Source organism: Xenopus laevis, chromosome 2S (genome assembly GCF_017654675.1).
Source record: "Xenopus laevis strain J_2021 chromosome 2S, Xenopus_laevis_v10.1, whole genome shotgun sequence".
Classification (NCBI taxonomy): Eukaryota; Metazoa; Chordata; class Amphibia; order Anura; family Pipidae; genus Xenopus; species Xenopus laevis.
The window spans coordinates 134295940-134321579 of NC_054374.1; the positions used below are offsets into that span (position 1 = coordinate 134295940).

General features: G+C 37.7%; 1 protein-coding gene across 1 annotated transcript in view; it reads left to right on the forward strand.

Moving 5' to 3' along the window:
- slc4a8.S (solute carrier family 4, sodium bicarbonate cotransporter, member 8 S homeolog) overlaps positions 1-25640 on the forward strand; it is a 96766-nt gene that overhangs the window by 49224 nt on the left and 21902 nt on the right. Inside the window, exons 3-13 of the mRNA XM_018250109.2 lie at positions 7040-7186; positions 7953-8088; positions 10963-11123; positions 14718-14906; positions 15636-15727; positions 19456-19613; positions 21287-21374; positions 21951-22097; positions 22342-22442; positions 22816-22990; positions 25237-25370. Coding sequence (XP_018105598.1) covers positions 7040-7186; positions 7953-8088; positions 10963-11123; positions 14718-14906; positions 15636-15727; positions 19456-19613; positions 21287-21374; positions 21951-22097; positions 22342-22442; positions 22816-22990; positions 25237-25370 — 1528 coding nt within the window. The remainder of the gene's footprint in view (positions 1-7039; positions 7187-7952; positions 8089-10962; positions 11124-14717; positions 14907-15635; positions 15728-19455; positions 19614-21286; positions 21375-21950; positions 22098-22341; positions 22443-22815; positions 22991-25236; positions 25371-25640) is intronic.

The window sequence follows — 25640 nt, forward strand, 5'->3', positions numbered from 1 at the left end:
AGTAGGCACTGGGGAACAAGCCAGACTGCTCAGTGGAACGCAGGATGCGTTCCACCTGTTGCCATCTTCTCCGGCGGGCATTTTTCCCTGAGCGGGAATTGCCGCACGAACGTGTGCACAGGCGCGCATCAGTGGAACGCACTATGCGTTCCAGCTGACATTTCTCCAGCGGCCATTTTCCCTGAGACGGAATTGCCGCGCGTGCGCAGGCGCGCATCAGTGGAACGCACTATGCGTTCCAGCTGACATTTTTCCAGCGGCCATTTTCCCTGAGAGGGAATTGCCGCGCGTGCGCAGGCGCGCATCAGTGGAACGCACTATGCGTTCCAGGGGACATTTTGCCCATGACTTAGGACGGACTCCTGCAGCTGTGCAAGGGGGTACCGGCTTCTAGAGGGTAACAATAGCAATCTATTACTTTCCTAAACTGGGAAAAAGAGTAGTTCTGTGGCATTTTTTTTTTTTTTTTTTTTTTTTTTTCCAGGACAGGTACCCTCTGCTGCACAAGTTATTAGCCTGTTGCAGAGGCAGAGGGTGCTAGCTGTTCCACAGTCCAGCTGGATCAAAGGGAACCACCCGCCACCTCTCTGGATAGTGCAGCCTTCCCAGTTCTGTCCCTTCTGCAGGCATTACCTGCTGTTGCGCATTATTTGCGGAAAGCCCTAGATTATTTGGCCACTATCAGAGTGGCAAGAGCAAACGGGCAGAGCAAAAGGCTGATGCTGCCTAACCCTTCTAACTCTGATGAGTCATTAACCTTTCATCCCTCATCCCATAAGAGGTTGAACGAGCCTTCTGAATAGCTTTTATCAATATTATTGAATTAGAGTGCGGGCCTTTGGACCAAACCTAGTCCAAAAGGTTGTGGGTTCATCTCCCACCACTGCTAATATCTTTAAGCACCAAAGTTGTATTTTTTGGTGCCTCATCCGCAGATGAAGATGAGCATCAGGAGGCGGGCAGATGACCTCCATGAGGTTAATAGCATCATAATGGGGTACTTCAGGGATTGCATACAGGTTATGCGAGTCTACAGTTTTATTCCGGATGAATGGTTCTCGCCTGAATGCAAATTTAGGCGACTACGAGATTCACCAAATTATACCCCTTTCCTGAGAAACTGACTGATAAATATTCATTATCCCTTAGCAGCGGATGCTCCATTAATGGTCAAGGATTCTAATTTACCACTCTGCCAGTCCATGATGCAGCTGTATTCAAGGACTCTTCAGATAGGCGAGAGGGTTTTCCTACAAGCTATCTACCTCTGCGGGGTTGACTCTGCGCCCCTGCCTAGTTTCCGCTTGGGAAACAATACAGGCATGGTCTGAATCATTTATCAAAGATACAAGAGGGGATTCCCCGACAGGAACTGTTATCGCCACACAATATATGTGAAGGCATCACGTTATTACTGTGACATCATATTAAAATCACAGACCATGACACGCACTTCTGCATTATCCATGGCGGCACGCACTAAGCCGAGGCTCGAGAGTTGGGAGGCAGATCAGAGCTTAAGAAGACGCTCCCCTTCAAAGACCAACGGTTAGTTGGGGAGAGCGCGAGACAATTTTTTCCCAAGCAACGGGGGACTTAGAGTACCTTCTCCCACTAAACAAGAGCAGAGCTGCTACTAGTAACGAAAGAGGAAAAGTTCTTTTTTCCGTGGTCAAGGTGAAAGGTTACAGGATGGAGCTACTTCCACAAGGGTCTCTCCTTCAAATCAAGGGATGTGAAGGAACCTTGCCCCATAGAGGACCAACAGAATGCGTAACAAGCCTTCAACACTGAAGGCCGCTTCTGCCTGACTGGATATTCCCTCCAGAAGCATCAGAATGGATCGGAGGAAAATTACTACGATACCAAGAGATATGGGCCGTTATTCCTCAGACACCTGGATCAATGAGAGGTTATTATCTGGACTTTATTCCTATCCTACTCAAGTAATTCCTTATGACCAGTATCCCCTCAATCCCAAGGGCACGAGCTTTCCTTGAATGTATGGAAAGAGGGGAGTTATAAAGGTAATTGTACCCGTACCTCCTGCAGAAAGGAGACCTCAGAGAGATCCCCAGGTGTGTACTCAATTATATTCTCATAGAAGGACGGGGCAGTCAGATCAGCATTCGACCTTAAGGGTCTCAACTATTCTAACGTTCGGGGGGGACAGAAAGGAGACCTTGCGCTCAGGGATTGAGGAATAAAGCAGGGACAGCTAATGATGTTTCTGGACATCAAGGTAGCACATCTCCATGTCACAAGATGGCCTCTTCGTCACTGTTACTTTGCTTCGTCTTCTCGAACAGGCACTATCATGTGGCACCCCTTACTATCATCCACTACCAGGGATTCACCAAGTTAATTGAGGGGACAGCCACACTGGGACTACAGGGTATCTCCATGATGCCTTACTTGACAACCTTCTCCTCTAGGCCAGATCAGAAGTGAGAGCCAAGGAGGAACTGAAGGGAGCAATGTCGATCCTTCAGGTCTTCGGTTGGACCATCACTTGGTCAAAAGTCAAACCTTAGCTCCGGTCTCAAGATGACGGTCCTGGGATTAGATTCGACACAACTACTCAGACTGTAAGCCTGCCCTGGGACAATCTGAGCAGAGATCTAATCAGATTCTTACTCATCAGCCACAAGATGACGACGAACAGGGCAATGCAAGTGCTGTAAACAATGGTGTCTGCCATAGGAGCCAGTTCCATTGGCACTCATACATTTCAATCCACTGCAAGTCAGCGTTAGCGACATAGTAAGGGGCATCGCGGTCTTGACCTCTAACCTTCCTCAACCTACAATGGGGCGCTGCAGTGGTGGATGAGACACTACATTTGACCATGGCCTATCCCAGAGTGGAATATGATGTCCACAAACATCAGTCTCCAGGGATGAGGTTTAATACGTTAACATGCTTGCACAAGGACAATGGTCAGTAAACATACTGGGACGAGTTCCTGAAAACTAGAGCTAGCCCAATGGACGCAGTTGTCCACAGGACGGCCGGTATGCATCCAGAGCCACAACGACGCCACAGGGGCGTACATGAATCGGCAGCAAGGAACGTGAAGTCAAAGGAACGCTGGCGGTGGTCAGACAGATTCTACACTGGGCAGAGATCAATCTTGACAGATTGTCTACAATATACATCCCGGGTGTGTCCAACATGAAAGCGGACTCCCTCAGTCGGAATCAACTAGATCTGGGGGAATGGGAGCTTCACCCAGTGGCATTCGTTCATCTCGGAGATCATTGGGGACAGCCAAGCATAGATCTATGACATCCAGATCCAATTGCAAGGTAGCAAGAGTTTCATTTATTTCCGAAACCCAATAGCAGCAAGGGTGGATGCCATGGCACAGCATTGGCACTTCGACCTAGCATATGTTCTCTCCCAGATCCCCATCTTATCTAAAGATTAAGCAGTCTTTATACTGTAGTTCCGCTCGATTTCGCGGAGGACTGGTTCACCATTCTTCAGGAGTTTTCAGTGTCACAGCCGGTCTGGCTGGTGTAAAGAACAACCTTCTACAACAGGGACCACTACTACATCATAATCCTGGACCATTCACGTTGATGGGATGGCTGTTGAGGCAACCATCTAGTGGAATTGAGGACTAACAGAAGTGGTTATTGCCACTAGATTGAAAGCTCACAAGCATTCATCATCAAAATCATATCGTAAGGTGTGACATTCATAATTACAGGTTGTAACGAATCTGATTTTCCTTTCTGGAACCTGACATTCCACGGATACAGTTGTTTTTACAACAAGGACCACAGTTGGAACTTAAACTTAGCTCTCTCAAGCTTCAGGTAGCAACCCTGTCAGTCTGTTTTCAGTCTCGTTGGTGAATGTGATCGTTGGACGCTCATCTTACAAGGACTAATCCACATCGTCCCTCCGTTCCGCAACCCGGTAGCTGTGTAGAACATCAACTGGGTGCTTGAAGCCTTGCTGGATTCACCATTTAAACAGCTGAAATGGTTGATGATACAGGTATAACATGGAGGGTGGCGTCCCTCATGGCAATATCTTCCACCAGGAGAGTGTCTGAACTTAGTGTTCGGTCATGTGAGTCTTTGTACTTAATCCTCCATAAAGATAAACCTGTACTATGCACAGTTTTCATGTTTCTACCCAAGGTGTTATCTACACGCTAACCTAGAAATCATGTTCTTCCCTAGGTCCGGAACCGTAAAATGACAAGGAACGCCAACTACACAAGCCGGATGTATTCAGGGCTCTAAGGTAGTACATAGATCGGGCAAGATCCTTCTGAACTTTATACTCTCCTTTTAATATTCCATTGGCCCTCGCAGGGGTCAGGCAGCTTCAAAAGCATATAACTCTAGATGGAATAGAAGGAGTCAATCAATCACACCCAGGTGAGAAGAGCACCGCCTGAGGGGATCAAGGACCCCTCCATTAGAGCGGTGGGAGCTTCCGGGGTATGATGTAACTCTGTTTCCTTGAAACAGATTTGCAGTTCGGCTAACATGTCGACTGTTGGCACGTTTACAAAATCTACAGGGTTGGCACATTCTCTTCTGCCGAGGCCTCCCTCGGGCGGAAGGTGTTGCTAGCCGTACTTAAAGGGTTAAACACTCAAATAAGCTCGCTCCCACCCCGCTGTGGTTGGGACTGCTTTGTTAAGTCCCCATCGTTCCCTGTGTCCCCCTAAGACGACAGAGAAAACAAGATTTTTGATACTCACCGTTAAATCTGTTTCTCTGTAGTCGAAAGGGGGACAGAGGGCTTCCCGCCCTTAGGCGAGCTACTGTTGTTTTTTCCCATTTAAGCCTCAGGTTATCTGTTGTACCTGTTACGTTTAAAGTGCAAGTTAAAGGTCCGTTCGCAGCTTTGGAACAAACTGAATAGGATTGTATGGTGTGTGGGGGTAAGCCTGATGGCCACGCCCACTTAAATTAATATTCAAGTGTCCTGCCTCCGGAGGATGGAGCTTAACCCCATCGTTCCCTGTGTCCCCCTTTCGACTACAGAGAAACAGATTTAACGGTGAGTATCAAAAATCTTGTTATAATACACAAAAGCCATGAATATCTTGTAAATTATATCCTTATAAATGGTGAGTTCTGATGTCATCAGTTATAAACGGTGAGTTCTGATGTCATTTCTGTCACATGACTCACTAAAACTTGTGTATTATAATAAATAAATTACCCCCAGTTGCAAAATATGAGAATATTAGAAGTTACCTTGGAGTTCCATGACCTGTATAAAAACACTCGGCCTTGTGTTTTTATATGGTCATGAAACTCCTCGGTAACTTAAAATATCCTTATATTTTACAAGAGGGGGTACTTTATTCACTATATAAACGGTGAGTTCTGATGTCATCAGTTATAAACGGTGAGTTCTGATGTCATTTCTGTCACATGACTCACTAAAACTTGTGTATTATAATAAATAAAGTACCTCGGGGTTCCATAACCTGTATAAAAGTACTTGGCCTTCGGCCTCGTGTTTTTATATGGTCATGAAACTCCTCGGTAACTTATAATATTCTTATATTTTTCAAGAGGGGGTACTTTATTCACTATATATTTTACAATAGTGGGCATTTTATTCACAGTGACATTGATATAGAGTATTTTTACCAGGAAGCCCTATTTTATCACAAACATCAACTTTGCTATTGCACAGAGCAAAAGTAGCAGTGATTGCTCTGAAGATGAAAGCATCATTGGTGGCCAGCTGCAGAATGTTTTTTTTTTTTTTTTTCAGCAATGAGGTATGCTGGTTTTACTAAGAAAGAAAAGCTAGGCTTTTTGAATTCCTAATTGGTGACATATCCCTCCAGGGATTAACAGTGCAAAGGTCTTTCTTTATGAAATGTATTTAATAATACATAAGCAAAATATAAAAAGCCACATTATAAACTGTATATATACAGGTATGGGATCCGTTATCCGGAAACCCGTTAGCCAGAAAGATCCAAATTACGGAAAGGCCTTCTCCCATGGACTGCATTATAACCAAATAATCCAAATCTTTAAAAATGATTTCCTTTTTCCTTTATTTCCTTTATTCCTTTGTAATAATAAAACAGTATTTTGTACTTGCTCCAAGCTAATATATAATTAATCCTTATTGGAAGCAAAACCAGCCTATTGGGGATATTTAATGTTTAAATGATTTTCTAGTGGACATAAAGTATAACGATCCGGAATCTGGAAACCCCCAGTTCCAGAGCATTCTGGATAACAGGTCCCAAACCTGTGTAAAAAAAATTATCAGATAAAACCAATTACCAAGAAATCTGTGTACTTCAATGTTGGTTGTTTGTTTTTAATTTATTACGCGTTAGCATTGTACCTTACATTTATTCTTCATTATCTGTCTGTTAGGTAGGCCTAATAGCCCTTTTTTATTTGTTTAGTAGAATGAGGTGCAAAATGGCAGGTGGAAAAAAACATATTGCCGAGATACACAGGCATCATCCTCCCACTGCGGAGTTTCCATTTTTAGTTCATTTCCCTTTAGCAATTTCTTTTGTATCGTGGAAACATAAACTGAATTATCTTGTCCACCTTTTTTGATCCAGTCCTTCTACAGAGGCCCATAGCACTCGCCTTTTATCAAGCTCTGGACTTTTGATTGATTAGTCTAATTATAATCGTTTACATGAGGTTGGTGGGCAGACTTATTGACCGCTGTTCCTTGTATGCTCACAAAATCAATGTGCGGCTCAGAACATCACACGAAACATTAACATTATATTTCTGAAACATCTTCAATTAATAAGCAGCACAGTGTGCTGCAACTATATAATTTCAAGCCCATGGAAATGTAAGACTGAACCTTAACTACTCAACTTGATTTGTTGTTTTATTGGATTTACCCAGAACACAAATAAATGATTTGAATTTTTGACGGGTACTGTAAACAATATAAATATGGGCCTAAATTGTACTGGCTGTTTATTTTTATTTTAAATAGGTTCTATTATTGTGTTCTTATAGTTTTAAGCATGTTCTTTTAATAATATATGCAATTTTCATTGAAGGCCACAGGACCTTGTATGTTGGAGTGCGAATGCCATTGGGGCGCCAGAGTCATAGACATCACCGGACCCATGGACAAAAACACAGAAAAAGAGATAGAATCAAAGGAGTTATTCAGGAAGAAGGCAATGATGAGACAGCAGCTCATGGTAAGAAACGTGCATAGTAACTTGTTACTTATAACTGTTAAATGAAAAGATATATTGTAAATACAAATTGTCAGCTGTGGCCCTGTTTTTTTTCCCAGTGGTCTGGAACACAGTCGGCACTTTCTCTTGAACCTTGGTGCTGAAAATGTTGTTCTAGTCAGAACAATGTATGTTGCAGCCTATGTGCTCACATGTAAAATGACCAGACAGGCAGCCTGAAACAATCATCTGCCCAAAAAAGTAAAAAAAAAAAAAATAGATATAGTCAGCAAACAAAGACATGGTTTGTGCAAATCTCCGTATGTGATCTACAGTATAAATTTACTTGTCTATTTTTGTCAGTATTTTGGTGAAACATTTTCACTATTTATTTATCTCACGCTTCTTTTTATTCCAAATTTAAATCACAGCAGGTTTGTGTATCAAACTTATGTGATCTGATGATCTATTTTATGTAATGCGACAAGAAATGTTACCAAGCTGTCCAAAATGGCCCATGACATTGCCATTTCAAAAGCTCAAATCACTGTACAGAAGTTCAAATCAGTGTTAAAAACTATACCCATGTCAAAAATGTCTCCATGGTATTGATACTCCAGCTAATGTTGGGAACAGCAACGATAGGGACATGTTTTTAAAGGAAAGGGGGAACAGACAAGATAAGTGGAAGACAAATATGACTGAGAAGTAGGAAGATAAAAAGGAAAATATCAGTGTTAATGTAGCTCATTATGTAATTAGTTTTTTCCCCCTTTTTGCAACGCAGACACACCTTCCCAGCGAGTACAATTTATCCTTGGGACAGAGGATGATGAGGAGCATGTACCCCATGAACTTTTTACTGAACTGGATGAGATTTGTGTTAAAGAGGGTGAGGACGCAGAGTGGAAGGAGACAGCAAGGTAACTTGTTGAGTTTTACTGCTCTAAAGCTGTCAACAAACAAAGCATGAGAGCAGAAATTAAAAGCATGTGTAGACTATTATTGCTAATAATATTATTAATAGTACAAGTATGGGACTTGTTATCCAGAATGCTTGGGACCTGGGGGTTTCCACATAATGGATCTTTGTGTAATATGGATCTCCATACCTTAAAGGGATCCTGTCATCAGAAAACATGTTTTTTTCAAAACGCATCAGTTAATAGTGCTACTCCAGCAGAATTCTGCACTGAAATCCATTTCTCAAAAGAGCAAACAGATGTTTTTATATTCAATTTTGAAAACTGACATGGGGCTAGACATTTTGTCAATTTCCCAGCTGCCCCTGGTCATGTGACTTGTGCCTGCACTTTAGGAGAGAAATGCTTTCTGGCAGGCTGCTGTTTTTCCTTCTCAATGTAACTGAATGTGTCTCAGTGAGACATGGGTTTTTACTATTGAGTGTTGTTCTTAGATTTACCAGACAGCTCTTATCTTTTATATTATAAATTTTTTTTATTTTTTTAAATATTGATTATTATGGATAAAATGGAGTCTATGAGAGACAGCCTTTCCATAATGCAGAGCTTTCTGAATAAAAGGTTTCCGGGTAATGGGTACTGTACTTTTTACTTTGACTGCTTGTGCATTACACTCTGAGCCTAGGGTGGGTTGGAAAATGGACATGTAACATGGTTTTCTTTCAATCTGTGGAAACAGATATGTTTGTATTAAAAAAATCTGTTAAAATTTATTACTGGAAATTCAGATAGTGTTTAAGACACTTTTTTACATATGAGTGCATGTCAAAAAGGGGGTTGTATTTTTCCATTAAAATAAGTGAAGCACAGAAGACAGATCTTATGCAGTGTTTAGTTTATTTTGCATCGCCCACAGTTTACCCTTTACTTCTGTTATATTTCTTTTTCAGTCTATTAATATCTTAGTTATTTTGTTTTGTTAGCTGCTTTTTTTTCTCTCTTTGTATGTGAAGTGACTCAAGTGGATTCATGGACACGTGCAGTTCAGGCAGGATAATTCATTTTTATTATTAATCTTTCAGTTAAAATATTTTGGATCCTTCTTTGTACTTCAAACACATGTCTCTAGAATGATCCCAGTCTCTGATCCATAGAGCTGACAATGTAAGTTTGTTGGGTGATGTACCAAAAGTAATGCACAAAATCTCAAGGAGGGGACTCTGAGATGAAATCAAGGTTTCCACAATTCTAAATCAATATAATCCTTAGATGTGTAACAGAAGAAGATCTTGCATGGTAATTGGTAAAAAAAACATAACACTTATTACTGCAATCATTACAGTGTTTCCCCGGTAATCACACTATGCATGTTTGTTGTATACATCATCACCTTAGAACTTTATTGTTGAAATATAGTTCAGCATCTGATAATTTTTTTTCAAAGTCAGCAGACTCAAAGGTGACTAGACATTAATAAAAAGTACAACACACAACTGTTAGATTTGTCAAATGTATTGTTTTTTTTTAATTTTTGAAGGAATCCCAATTATTAATAAGAATTTAATTTTAGCAACAAATTCCTGGAATTCAGCTAAATGTCAAGGCAGAATGTTTACATCATTGATTGCCTTACAAATTCTCTAGAATGCTTAATAATCAAATGCATGATATTGTTCCATTGTTTTTATAACGTCTTCAGTGTTTTATCCATATTATCTGTCTACCAAAATTAAGATAAATAGATAAGTTTCTGACTTGGGAGTGAGGCCATTTACCAATTTTCCCAAAATGGGAGTCAAGGGATTCTCAGTATATTAAAATATTTTAATTTAAAATGTTATATTATGTCACAGCTTTTGCAATCTCTACAGTACAATATTGCTTATGGACTTAATACCCAGCTCCACCCACAATATCTGGCAAAGAGTGGAACTGGGGATGGTATTTATTGCCCCACAATGGGGTCCTGGAAAACCATATTTTGTGGGGGACATAGGCCAACATTAGAGATTTCTGAAAGGCTTGTGTAACTGTGGTCATAGAGGGGTTAGAGACATAGTAAGAGGAGGTCCCTTGTTAGTGAAGCCAAGGCAAGGTTTTCTAAGGATCCCACATATTCGAATCTAGATTATTTAGATTGTTGCTATTTTTTTTTATAGGAGAAAAGTTTTATACTATAACCATGATTGAGTGTCAGCCTAACTGTCATGAGGACCCAGTTTAGGGTCCAAAAAATAGGTAACTAATCAATCTTCTAATTAATTAGATTGACAATTTCAAAGGAGAACAAGGCAAAGGTTTAAGTGGACCTTTATGTATTTTAAGTAATGCTTCCTTACCATAACCTTTTAACTGACAGTTCCTCCAGTGACTAGATTCAGTATTATACCTTCTTACGATCATCTCTCATTCACAACAGTTTACTTGTTGTTCTCATGAAAGCTATACTGCACAATCTCAATTTATTCAGGAACGATAAATTAAAAGTATTGGGCTTCTGACCCTGAAATTTAAAATGTTGGCGTTCATAGGAAAAGAGCCGATTTAACTCAGCCACCCTGTTCAAATAATTGCACACTTCTAAGATGCACAGTGTCTTCTGTTCACAAAATACACTGTATGTCATGGAAAGTCACTTGACTTTGTCATGGTTTTATTTTGATCTGCTACCAATGCAAAGATCCATTATATCTTTATTGAAAAGCCTTCTGACGTTACATTCTGGCTTTGTAATATAGATTTTCAGAGATGCTTTTGATGGGATAATATTACAAAGGCAATGGCTTGTTGAAATACAATACAATGCTTTATGGGTAACAGCTCAGGTTGAAATTTAACCTGAACAGATATTCTTTCCTCCAATATATTTTTCAGGTGGCTTAAGTTTGAAGAAGATGTTGAAGATGGAGGTGAACGATGGAGCAAACCCTATGTGGCTACTCTTTCCCTGCATAGTCTTTTTGAATTAAGAAGTTGCATCATTAATGGAACAGTTCAGTTGGATATGCGTGCAAACACCATAGAAGAAATAGCAGGTTCATAGTTTTTCTGTCCTTTATGATTATTTTTTGCTTCTGCCTTTGTTGGCTAACTCATATATGCAATAAAGCAAGTTATTTATTAATGCACAACTTTGCATTAAGCATCATCATGATGTCAATGTTGTATCTTCGTGTGGTAATGGCCAGATTTAGACTTTCAGTGGAAAGTAGAAAGAGAATCGCACGGACACCAAATATATTGCAGGTGGGGAGCATCCCCTGTTTTTTTATTGTGACCACCTGTGCATCAACGTTTCGGGGGGGATTAACCCTCCCTTCGTCAGGAAGGGAGGGTTAATCCCCCCCGAAACGTTGATGCACAGGTGGTCACAATAAAAAAACAGGGGATGCTCCCCACCTGCAATATATTTGGTGTCCGTGCGATTCTCTTTCTACTTTCCACTGAATGTTATGACGTGTGCTGACCGTCTGAGAAATCTGCACCACCTAAGCAGGAACATCAAAGGAAAGGTGAGAGGTGCGGCTTTACATACATACAGAACAGATTTAGACTTTCAAATGTAGTGTTTAGTGATTCATCTTCTGATCAGACTAAACTGGTTTATTAAAGGATTTCGTAGATTGCATATGTAGAGCTGGAGCATGCTTGATTAGCATTACACCTGTATCATAGTGGCCATGTAAGCCTTCCACAGTTTACATTTGTTTTCATGGGCTGATTTGCAATCATGGATGCTACTGTATATTGCACAAGTGCAGTTACTAAACCAATCCGCAATTAGCGAACAGTCAAATAAAAGTTGGAAAATAAAAACAAGGTCTGAATGGTTGCTGTTGGCAACTTGTGACTATGTTCCTAAATAAGCTCTTAATATTATAGTGATAAAAGCACATATATTTTAAAGGAGCTGTTATATTTTATAGTTTAAAGACATCTGCATACAGCCTTTGAGGTAATTTTGAGAGTCAGTATGAGCTTCCAGGTATACGTGACACAGCAAAATAAAAATATACCCAAATCTCAATCCAAATGACCTTCAGGCTGTACTTTTTTGTTTACCTTTATATTTTAGTTACACATGGAATCACTGTGCAAAAAAGATTTTGTAATAAGCACCCACAACCCATAAGGATACTCCTTAAATTTTATCTTTGTTTCTCATCTGTTACATTTGTAGATAGTAACTCAATTTAAGCCTTTCCTTCTCCTTAAAATATCCAATGGTTCATTGTATAGTCAAGACTGTTTAAGGCAAGTGCTTCAAGACTGACCAACAATAGGATCCTGCCACGTCATGTATGTGTGTATACAGGTAATTCTGGATAAAAGGTTTCCGAGTAACGGATATGCACACACACAACATTTTACTGCTGCTATTTTCATATCTGTTAGCAAGGGGAACTCCGAATTAAACCCAATATAAACCCAATACTGCTTATCTCCTCTGTGGGAGTGCTTCATTAAACTGAAATGCATTATTGAAGTTAAGTATGGTTAGTGCACTCTGCACTTTCATAAGAAAATGAGAATATGCTCTCAACTTTTAATTGGCTCATCGACCTACAAAATATGAAAGTATTGAAAAAAACTTAATTATAAGTTTTAATGCTAAGGCAAAATGTGCTCTCACAGTCTTTCTTGTGGTTTTGCATTAATATCCACAGCATAGTGTATATATAAATCATACTGTGTGCTGCAGTTTCTAGAGAAAGTGGACAACAGCCTGAGGGAGCCCAGAGTTCATCTCTGACACTTTGCTCCTCTGGAGAATTGGATGAGAGTGGACAATTACCATGGAATTGCCATCTCTTTGCAAAATTCATTAAATGACTTAATCAGATAGACTCAGAAAAGTAAATTGCATTGCTTGGAAGTCTGTTAATGATTCTTAGTGGAGATCCATGTGCAGCTACCTCACAACAAAAAAGTATGCTCATTTATGCTTATTCTGTATTTTTCCTGTATTTAACGTGTATCCTAGTACAGAAATAATTTAGCACACCACTTGCTATTGCATTCTAATCTATTAAATAGATTGTATAAGTGTTATTTTTGTTAAAGAAAAATGTTACATTTAAAATGTAAACAAATCAACAAATCATATGGAAATTGTATTTAGCTGGCAAACATTTACCTTACTGACTAGCTACAAATCCTGACCAGCCGTAAGAATTTTATAGATTCGGAGGACATAGTGCAATCATAGATAAAAGTTGGCCTTTTAATAATCACTTGTGACCAGTGAGGTAAAAGAGGGCTAACTTCTGCCAGTGTGCTTTGTAACATTTTTATTTATGCTCTGGTGTCTAGGGTTTTCAATTTCTTGAATCTGCTGTTGGCATTTTATATTTAGCTCTGGAAACCATAGTATGGTCACTCAATCACATACAATAACTAGCAATATAAACTTGCAGACAAACAAAGCTTTCTGTGGAGATCATGAATAATGCATTCCTTTGTGTTCCACTGAACATGTTTAAAATCTTAGTGAAATCAACATCTGGCACAGCCTTTTCTTTTGACGTGAATGATGTGCTGCTTCACGGTACTCACGGTCTGCACAAATAATGGTAGTTATAACAAAAAAGAAAAATGAAGTAAAATTTTACAAAGTAGCTGGACAGGGATAATAGCGTGTGGATAGGTAGCTGGTATAAAACATATTACGAGTAAAGTGAACACTGCAGGGGTGAAAATTAAGTTAAAATATGTTCCTTTATGTGGAAGGAACATAAAATAAATATTAGAAGAAGATTGTAGAGACTTAGGGGCCTATTTATGAATAAATAATTTTCTGATTGAGTTTTTTAGGGGGAAAACTCAAATGTTTATGCTCCAAAGCTGCTAAAAATCTGAATCAGAAAACACTCTAGACAAAACCTGTCGAAATAATTTAAAAGTCAATGGCAGATGTCCCTTTAACAATTTGAAGATGTTTCTTGACTTCATAATCTTCGAGGGTTTCCGGCTGGTTTTCAGTTGATAATCTAAAAAAAGGCATATTGTTCCGGCATCAAATTGACAAAGTTGCATTTTTCAGCCATCACATTGAAAAAGTCAAAACAGAAAAATTTGACATACAATTTTGTTGTGACTTTTCTCGCACGTGCTTTTTTCATTCAGATTCATTGGTAAATTAAGGGCATTCAGGTTTGGGAGTTTGGTCGAATTTTTTATATTAGTGAGAAAAAGACGAGTTTTCGTAAATACCCCCTTATGGTTGAGGAACTATTATGTATATATCAGTTTGATGTAAGGAAAGACCTACATAGAGAGATAAATGTTATCAATACTTAGAAAATTGATCAGTTGAGAAAATGATAAAGAAAAAATGTTGGACGTTAACATTAAGTCTTGCTTTTAACAGACAGGAGTATTTGAACACTCACTAGCATGTCATACCATACCACCCCACTCCTATGCTCCTAACTGCTTTGTAATGTGCCTGCACCAGGAACCATTGTGTCATTTTTCTTTTATCTATTTTTGGATCAGTCTAATCCTTTTAGACTGTTAGACCTGGCATTGGGAAAAAAAATTCCAATCACTCAAATACTGCTGGCTTGAATTTTTTTTTTGGTGTTTGCAGACATGATAGCTTGAATATTTTTTTTTTTTTTTTGCAGATATGATATTGGACCATCAAGATTCAGCCAATGAATTAGGAGATAACATCCGTGTGAAAGTAAAAGAAGCTCTTCTGAAGAAACACCACCATCAAATTGAGAAGAAACGCAACAACCTTATACCAATGGTTCGTTCATTTGCTGAGGTTGGGAAGAAGCAATCTGAGCCCCATTTATTAGACAAGAATAGTAAGTCAGTTTCATGTTGTCCTTAACTTTTTTGTTAACAAACATAGTTTAATTTGATTTGGATTAAAAATACATTACTTTGTTGGAGATTAAAATATACCATAGAAATGAATGCATTGTTTTGCAATGCAGGTAAACTTTATGGTGACATGGTCTTTAGCTCCTTTCAGATATTCAGCATGTTCAGGTATGAATTGAACTTAAGCAAAAACACAAAAGGCATTTCATGGGAAAGCTGCAGAAATGGCTGATTGCAGCCATCAAATTCTATTTAGTTTTGTGTATGTGTAGTATCTGTAATGCTGAAAAAAAGTTAACAGAAAGTGATTTTCTGTTTTCTCCCCACCCACCTACACACACAATTCTCAAATCGCCATCTCTGCACTTTCGGGGCAGAAATGGTAAATTAGAATTTTCACATTTTTCAAAAGTCACAAATCCGAATTTAAAACCAACCAATTCGAATGTGAGATTTATTACCCCTCAACCCTGAAACAGTTCTAATTCGACTAGAAGTCAATGGCAGAGGTCCCTTGAACTATTTGAAGATGTTATTTGCCTTCCTGACATTCAAGGTTTTTTTTCAGAGGAAAATTAGAATTTTCGGATCGTTCCTGTTCGGTCGAATATTAGATGTACGCATTTTTTCATAAATAACCTCCCATTCGAATACATTTGAGTTAAAAAAAATTAACAATAACCCCCTTAATGTTTAATTCTCTCCAACAGGTCTGTCTGTATCTCCACAGCCTACTCCCTCTACACTGGATGTTAAAAATGGGGGAAGTCACGAGAACAGCAGTTCTGTGGATTTAAGCAAGGTGAGCTCTGTCTTTCATTCAAAAAACCAATAGGTCTTATGGTCACCTTAATATGGCAAACAAGCTGAAAATAAAGAACATTACATGCCTATGATAAAAGTATCTATACAGATGATGGTTCTGTTAAATGTTTTGGGGGTAGATATGGAAATTCAATACAAGATTATCATAGCTTAGACAAGGTTAGGTTAGTACACAACATATGGGTTTCTTGCAAACCAGAAAACAGTTATAAGAACAAGTAAGTATGGCAGAGGTTCAGTATGCTAATGTGCAATATTTGTTGATCAATGATTTAAACTGTTCACAAATTGATAGCTCGCTTATTCGGCGCGGTCTTTGTCCAGTTTTCCCACCCACGCGAGGGTGACTTACTGGTGAAACGAGTGGATCCCGTAGTGAAAAGCTAATGCGGTGCACCTGATATGAGTCATTATCATTACAGGGAGTCCTCCAGTTACAAACATGAGACTTACATACAACTCATACTTACAAACAGAGGCTATTACAGTAACATACTGTGGTTTGCTTGGCCTTTAGCATTTAGCTTTTAAACCACCTACCCCAATCCCATTTGGTGTGTGTTCTCTACTGCAGAGTACAGAAAGGTAAAAATAAATATGCAAATATGTAAATGTTTCAGCTTACATATAAATTCAAATATTTAAGAACAAGCCTACAGACCTCATACAGATCTCTTACATTAGCAGGGGACTGCCTGTACTTGTTGATATGGAATTAGATACTGTTCACAGTAATTGGAGCAGTGGAGCAAAGGGGAGAGAGAATTGCAGGTAAACATGGTACAGATATTTCAATTAATGTATACTGAAGATCTGGAGAATCTGACACCAGGCTTTTATTTTTTGACTTTACATCTTCTATAATTTATCTGACTGTTATTTTCCGTTAGTAAGCAAGAAAATTACACTTACAAGAAGATAAATATATTACACATGGCAGTGTCTACATTTTTCTCTGTAGCATCGCTAACAGTGTTCCCAATAAAACATTAGTGTAAATTGTTCTGAATGGCGCCTACATGATTTACTCCTACATGGCACCATTCCCCCTCATAAATACAGTGTTGCTTTTAACAGACATATCTGTATTCATGGGGCTGGCCACTGTTCCATGCTCCAAAGTGCAGAGACTTAGGTGTGCAGGGTGCAAAAACATTACAATTGCACCCATTTTTTTGTATTCTGCACCCTGCCTTACACATTGTAAATTACTATTTTTTTATTATTGCACTGGGATGTATTAAAACTGCTGTATATGAATATATTTAATTGTATTTAATTATATTTATACATATGCCCTTACCTTCAGTATTGTGTAAAGCCAATTTGCATTTTGCAATAAAATAAATGTATTGTATAAATAACCCTTTCATGCATCTGTGGGAAAGGATGCTGTTGAATGTGTTTATAGCAGGTATCTGTGAACAGACATTACCTACTGTAGCAAAGATAAATCTAAATCTTTAATCATTTTTCTATTTCAGTAATGTTGTGGATACAAGCACATACAGATAAAATTCACATACAGAGTGAATATACAGTATATCACTTATATAATACAAATTGGCACAGACAGAAATGTACAAGAGCCTCTAGGTATCATGTGCTTTATGCTCCAGACATCTCTATACTTCAACTTTATTAAGTTTATTGCTGCGAGTCTGGTTTCCTAACACACTTATCTATTAAACTGTCCTGCCTGTTTATACATATGACTGCTTTTATAGACTCTAGCATTAATATAGGCATTATATTTGTACCAGATAGCAGAGAATAACATTGGGTAGGATACAGTAGTCTTTGGGGGGAAGTGCTTTACATTTCATTAGACTACTTCCTTCAGCTAATAGGGTTATAGTTATATTTTATGACATATAGGGGCAGATTTATCAAGGGTCGAAGTGAATTAGAGGGAATTTTCGAAGTAAAAAAATCCAAAGTAATTTTTTGGATACTTCGACCATCGGATAGGATACTATGACTTTGAATTTACTTAGACTTCGATTCGAAGCAAAAATCGTTCGACTATTTGACCATTCGATAATTGAAATACTGTCTCTAACAATTTTTAAATTCAAATTTTTTATTATTGCACTGGGATGTATTAAAACTGCTGTATATGAATATATTTAATTTTATTTAATTATATTTATACATATGCCCTTACTTTCAGTATTGTGCAAAGCCGATTTGCATTTTGCAATAAAATAAATTATTGTATTGTATAATGAAATTCGAAGTAATTTTTTGGATACTTCGACCATCGAATAGGATTTACTAAGCTCGTTTTACTAAGCTCGAGTGAAGGATTCAAATGATAAAATGATAAAAAATTCGATAATATGATAAAAAAATCGAATTTCGAAGTATTTTTTTGGGTACTTTGACCATCGAATTCGATCGAATCGAATGATTTGAACGATTCGAAGTAAAAATCGTTCGACCATTCGATAGTCTCTTAAAAAAAAATACTTCGACTTCATACTTCGCCACTTTAAACCTACCGAGTTTCAATGATAGCCTATGGGGACCTCCCCCGGCACTTTTCTAACATTTTTTTGATCGAATCAAAATCCTTCAATAGATTGCTTAAAATCCTTCGAATCGTTAGATTCGAAGGATTTTATCGAACGATCGAACGATTTTTAGTTAGATCGAAGCATTTGCGCTAAAGCCTTCGAATTCCATAATAAAATTCGAAGGATTTAAATTCGATTCGAAGTAAAAATCGTTCGACTATTTGACCATTCGATAATCGAAATACTGTCTCTTTAAAAAAACTTCGACTTCAATACTTCGCCAACTTAAACCTGCCGAAGTGCTATGTTAGCCTATGGGGACCTTCCAGAGCATATTTCTAAGTTTTTTGTATTCGAAGGAAAATCGTTCGTTAAAATCGTTCGAATCATATGATTCAAAGTACGATCGGAATACGATCGTACAATGCAAAAAATGCTACTTCGAATTTCGTAGTATTCAATTCGATGGTCGAATTTCGAAGTATTTTACACTTCGAAATTCGACCCTTGATAAATCTACCCCATAATCTCAAACATAATATATGTGTATATGTTAACAATATGTATATTGTTTTCTGTTTGAGTGATGGTCAATTTAGCTAACAAGTTTGTTCATGATTACTCTTACAGTGGAAAAAGTATTATGTATTTTCATATTATTAGCACATGGTATGTATTGTCTATTACAATGCACTGTTATTATTTTTGTATTTTTTTATTATCTATAGCATATTGTTATTTAAAAAAAATTACACGGACTTGGAATGATCAGGGTCAGTACAGGTCGTAACCTGAAGTTGGAACAAGATGTGCAGTATCTATCTATCTATCTATGAAGTGCTTATATGTACTGTTGAGGGCTTAGGGAGAACAAAAATATTTTATTAAATTATTAAATATATTTCACCTTTTAAATAAGTTTTACAGTAGTGATCCCTGGCATCGAGTGTATATTAATGTTTGTGTTATTAGTAACCAATATCGCCCAGCATAGTGTTCATAGCACTGTGAGACTGGAGCGCTGGTTAGTTTCTTATAATAAATGTCTCTGTGCATAAAGCAAATTATGTTACAGTGCAACAGAAAGGCAGAGATTCACTCTGAGATACAGTGCAGTTGAGGTAGAGCAGATTGTCATTGTACAACCTTCCCTACAGTATTGTATGTTTTTTTAATGCTTTTAAAGGTGGACCTTCACTTCATGAAAAAAATACCTACTGGTGCCGAAGCTTCCAATGTCCTTGTTGGGGAGCTTGATTTTCTAGAAAGGCCCATTGTGGCATTTGTGAGACTTTCTCCAGCTGTCCTTCTCACTGGGCTGACTGAGGTGCCAATCCCTACAAGGTGAGTTTTAATACCAGAGCTACATTATTATAACAAATGGTGAATAATGATGTTCCTTTGACTTCTTACACTACAATGTGAATGTAAGATGGATATAAGATTAATTTCCCCCTTTTTCTTCCCCCGTTTATTGTTTTTCTAGTCTGCTGATACAATGATTGTAGTTTACCCCCCCCACATAACAACCTAAGCTAACTACTTCTTCCTCACTAGTCTCGTATTCAGATCCCTTTTGTAATAGTTAATTGTTACTTAATTTGTTCTCCTATTAGGCACACAAGCAGTTCATAGGCATATACAGCTAAATCGGTATAATTCGCTTCCACATCTTGATATTATTAATGTAACTCTCTAGAACCAGTCTGTACAATCATTCATATCCAGTAAAAATGTATTGGTTTAAAGGGGACCGTCACCCAAAAAAAAATACTCAAAATCCTATTTTATCACATTAGTCAAGCAAAATGAACTTTAATTACACTATATAAATTATTTGAATCTTGTTTCGTTCAGTCTGGGAATTCATAATTATAGGAAGCAGGTGGCAGCCATTTTGTGGACACTGTTATTAAGGCAAGCCTTGTATCATCTCAGAATCTTGTTTGTGCACCAGAATGGGGGCCCTGATGTCCATCCCCATGCCCTGGCTAAACAATTAAACAGTGAAGAAAACGGGGAATGTGAGGAGAGCAGTGACATCTAGGAAGTGCTGAATGGAAAGTGAAAGTAATTGTCTGCCCCGCCTCTATGCCTAGGGCATAAAAGAGGGGCAGACAATATTTGGTTGACAACTTAGGTTTTTAAATGCACTTACAACAGCTATGAATGCTTTAATAAAAAATAGAAATTGGATTTCATGTTTAATTTGTAAAGGACTTTTATTATACAGCTTTTTGTGTCTTGGTGAAAGGTCCATTTTAAAAAAAGTTGAAAATAAGAAAGCACCCTAGGCATACCTGGAGATATCTGGTGGGTGTCCCTGGTCTGTGCAGGGGCCAACTGAAAGAGTTAGGGCTGTAGTTAAATAATATCATGTATACTGTGAATGGAATTAGTTAAAGAAACAGTATCGGCAAAAAATTAAAGTGTTTTAAAGTGATAAAAAAAATCATGTATGTTGCCCTGCACTGGTAAAACTGATGTGTTTGCTTCAGAAACACTACTATAGTTCATATAAACAAGCTGTTGTGTAGCAATGGCATACAATTGAAAAAAAGGTTATCTGCCACAGGATAAATCGTAGATAATACCATTATGTTCTACAAAGCTTATCTGCAATCTATTGTGTAACCTAAGCCTTTTCTCCTTTGAATGGCTGCTCCCATGGCTGCACAGCAGTTTATTTATATAAACAATAGTAATGTTTCTGAAGCAAACGCAGTGGTTTTACCAGTGCAGGGCAACACAGCATTGCATTTGTATTATTTTAAAACACTTTCATTTTTTGATGGTATTGTTCCTTTAAGGTTAAACCCATACATTGATTATGTATAAGGAACACTGTGGGGTGTTGACAGGCTATGTCCATTGCTAGATAATTATATGCCAATCACAAATTCTGCCATGGTTAAATACAAAGGGTTCCCAAGTATGACCATAAGTATGTGTTTCTGCTTTGTATCACAAAATTCAGCTGTTGTCATTTTCACATTGTGTTTTCTTTCTTTAAACAGGTTTCTTTTTATATTATTGGGACCAGTAGGAAAAGCACAGCAATACCATGAAATTGGGAGGTCAATGGCAACAATAATGACTGATGAGGTACAGTGTATTCAGCTGACCTATATATTTCACAAGTCAATAGTTCACAATAATAAAAGTTCACAGTAGAAAGTCACTGTTAATGCAGCTGTTTAAATCCCAGTAGCACACTTCTGTATTGTCAATAAGAAAAGCGACTTAAGTCTTATTAAGTAGCCATAAAAATCAAATGGAAATAAAACAATGACAGAAAATGTATTTCTGAATTGCTCTTCTTAAATGGGATTTTGGTTTAACAGCCTTTTATACTGCACTGCGGGTATATGTTCACAATTTGGTTTAGGCAGGTATTAGTGGATAATTTTGAAGGAATTGCCTCATGCCTTTTAAATTTGGATCTTTTAATAAACTACATGCCATTCGTGGTTTTAGAGAAAGTGTGTTTATTAGTGGGTTTAAAAACCTCTAAACCACTCAAATGTGGCTGTTGATAAACTGTTGTATTTGTTGACTAAATGAATAATTTACGGGAGTGTTGTGTGTTGAACTGGTGCTTTTAGCATTTTGTAGAATTATCTTTGTTGAATTAAAATCTGTAACTCTCTTAAAACTTGTAACTCTCTAAAACTGTTCTAGATCTTTCATGATGTTGCTTACAAAGCAAAAGACAGGGGGGATTTGTTAGCTGGGATTGATGAGTTTTTGGATCAAGTTACTGTGCTTCCCCCTGGTGAATGGGATCCATCAATTAGAATTGAACCACCAAAGAATGTCCCGTCTCAGGTAGGTGAAAGATATTATCAAAGTATGTAAAAAAAATACATTTCTCTATTCAGAGGAGCTAAGCGTGTAATCCATGCACTTTTCATTCAGGAAATAGGATTACTTCACTTTAGCACATACTGTACAACACTGTAATTATGTTGTGGAAATTCCAATCACACCTTCCAGCCTTCCTTGTTACATATTAAAAGGCAAAACATTGTAAAAAGGTACATTTCTTCTTAATGTACTCCCTGTTCTACAGGAAAAGAGGAAAATGCCTGGTGTTCCGAATGGAAATGTGTGCCATGTGGAACCAGAGCCAGAATCAGAACATAGTGGACCTGAACTCCAACGTACAGGAAGGCAAGTTATAGAATATTAATAATTGCATAAAATTAATTTACAGTATTTTTGAAAGCTATATCAAACATTTGTCATAATGTTTCAAAATGTTTTCTGAATTTGTTGATGCTTTTTATTGGTTTGTTGTTATTTCTTATGTTATCACATCATTACCACCATTACAGCTGGAGGACAGCTAATTAGTCATATTTCATGTTTGCTACATACTTTCTTTAATATGTCCACACCTAAACCCAGTCAACTTTGAGGTATTATTGAAGAGCATCAGTGCTGGTCATATATATATATTGTATACACTTGTGAATGTATTACAGTGTCAGTACTACATTTATCATATTGTTTGAAACGGATGTTCCTTTATTATTCACCGCAGGATTTTTGGAGGTCTAGTGGCAGACATAAAACGGAAAGCTCCATTTTACTTGAGTGACTACAGGGATGCCCTTAGCCTGCAGTGCGTGGCATCATTTCTTTTCCTCTACTGTGCCTGCATGTCTCCAGTGATTACTTTCGGGGGTTTACTTGGAGAAGCTACAGAAGGTCGCATAGTAAGAGACAGTAATACAATATCACACAGTTTTTCTGTCCATGATTTGAATACAAAAACAAAATTACAATGATAAATGGAAAGGCTAAATAACCAGGGTATTTTAACTTACTGACCTTGTTATAAATGTGAAAGACTAGTGAACACAGATAAACCAAATAGATCTTTTTCTTTTTTGACTGTCTACTCCGTTATTAAGTGCCCAATATCGACTGGATAAAATGTAAGATTTGGCAGGTAAGATGGACCTCATGGCCAGTCTATTGTCTACTGTCTGCAAATGTTTTACTAAATGGTATTATACTGTACCCTTTGATGTGAATTAAGCATTCACATCAAAAGGCCAAATAAGCTGGAAACACATGCACACATATTTTCCACAAAATTATCTCAATAACTAGACCTTATAATTATTGTGCATTTGTTCTTCTTTCTATTGATTGACTAAAATGGATCATTCTGTGTCTCTATGAGTCTACAGCAGAATCAAAACTCAAGTCCATACAGACTAGTAATCTGACTGATGGTTGACTGAGGGGTTTTCAGTCATGTAAGAGTAATATGGTTAGTCACAGACCAGCTGTGTTCATTGAAATATGAAAAGGTAATCCAAAAACATTTCCATTTTATTATAAAGTAAAACAGACACATCTACGGTTCCTCTTGCACATGGAGAACATGTACTTGCTCCTGGGGTCCTCTACCTATACACCAGCCAAACAATAAATATTGTTCATTTTGTCCATTTAAAATCACATAACTTTTAGGTCACTTCTTTACACATTTTAGCCACCACCTTTAGTCATAGGTGCCTGCACATATGATTTTAAATGAATTAAAGAAACAATCATTTTTACTGTCCAGCTTTTTGTATTGTTGATTTCCATTTACCCTTACATGGAAAGTGCACACACATCTCCTGGGTGAAATCCAATCCATGTGTCTGCACATAGTGGAATGGGGTGATTACACTTGGAGAAACAGCCTGGTTTTCCATTGGCATAAGCATTCCCTGAATTGGTAGAGAAGATGTGTTTTTGTTTAGTATATGTCATGCCATATGTATTGTTAACGTTAAGTATAATGTAGAGAGGGATATTCTGAGACAATTTGCAGTTGCTGTATGCAGTATGTTTTTTTAATTATTTAGGTTTTTGTGGAGTAGCTCTCCATTCTGTAATTTCAGCAGCTATCTGGATGCTAGGGTGCAATTACTCTAGCGTCCAGGCAGTTGTTTGAAAGAGAGACTGGAATATGTGTATTCAAAGCCCTGAATAGAAAGATACAAATGATAGAAAAAATTTTTTTTTTGAAAGCGTGAAAGTCAGAAGGAGAAGGCAAATCATTCAAAGACTATACAAAAAATAAAAACCAATTGAAAAGTTGTCCATTCTACAACACACTAAAAGCTAATTTAAAGGAATTGTTCAGTATAAAAATAAAAACTGTGCAAAATAAAAATGTTTCCAATGTAGTTAGTTAGCCAAAATGTAGGGGCTAGAAAGGCTGGAGTGACTGGGTAGCTACTTCCTGCTTTGAAGCTCTCTTGGTTTCCACTGATTGGTTACCAGGTAGTAACCAATCAGAGACTTGAGGGAGGGGCCACATGGGTCACAACTGTTGCTTTTGAATCTGGACTGCATGCTGACGATCAATTGCAAACTCACTGAACAGTTATGTCCCATGTGGCCCCCCTTCAAGTCACTGACTAACTCAGAGTTAGAGAGCTGAAAAGCATGAAGTTGTGTCCTGTTCTGTTATGTTAGACATCCAGTCACTCCAGCCTTTATACATTACATTTTGCCTAACTATAATAGAAACATTTTTTATTTTGCACAGGCTATCTATTTACCCAGTTTTTATTTTTTACACTGAACTGTTCCTTTAAAGATAAACCTCTTTAAAAAAACCAGTTCATCTTGATAATACATTTTAGTATGATATAGTCAACGGTATGCAAGAAAATATGCACTTTCCATGGTAACCAGAGAGGCTATGAATAGAAATGCTAATTAACAATGTAATTTCGACCTGAATTTGTATTCTGGTGACGTTGTCAACCAAATAGCAACTGAAATTCAGGATGAAGTAAGGCATGTATGTATCAATGATACAGGAAAAATTTCTTTTTTATTGTAGTAGCTGTGCATGCATAGTAGTTATTTCTACATGCATTTTATATTGTAGGGAATGCAAATACAGTCCAATGTGTAAGCTTCACAGAATTGTTTTACATCTTTCCCACAGAGTGCAATAGAATCCCTATTTGGTGCTTCTATGACAGGAATAGCATACTCCTTATTTGCTGGACAACCTCTCACTATACTTGGAAGCACAGGACCAGTGCTGGTGTTTGAGAAGATTTTGTTCAAATTTTGCAAGTAAGTATCTTTGTGAAATGTGTTTCATTTTCACTGACTCGTCTGTCTTTCAGAAACTGCCAGACAGGAGAGCGCTGTGTTCTTTTATGAAGCTTCCTTGTGAAATGGTCTTGAAAAGAGTAAATAACCCAATAGTGTAAGATAGCAAACTGGAGAGCTTCTTCTAACAGAGTAGATGTATTTAGGTCACATTGATTTATGAGAGGATGCACAGTCTTTTACCCTTCAGATAGAGTAACTACACAGCTGTCCCTGCCTATAGAACTGCAG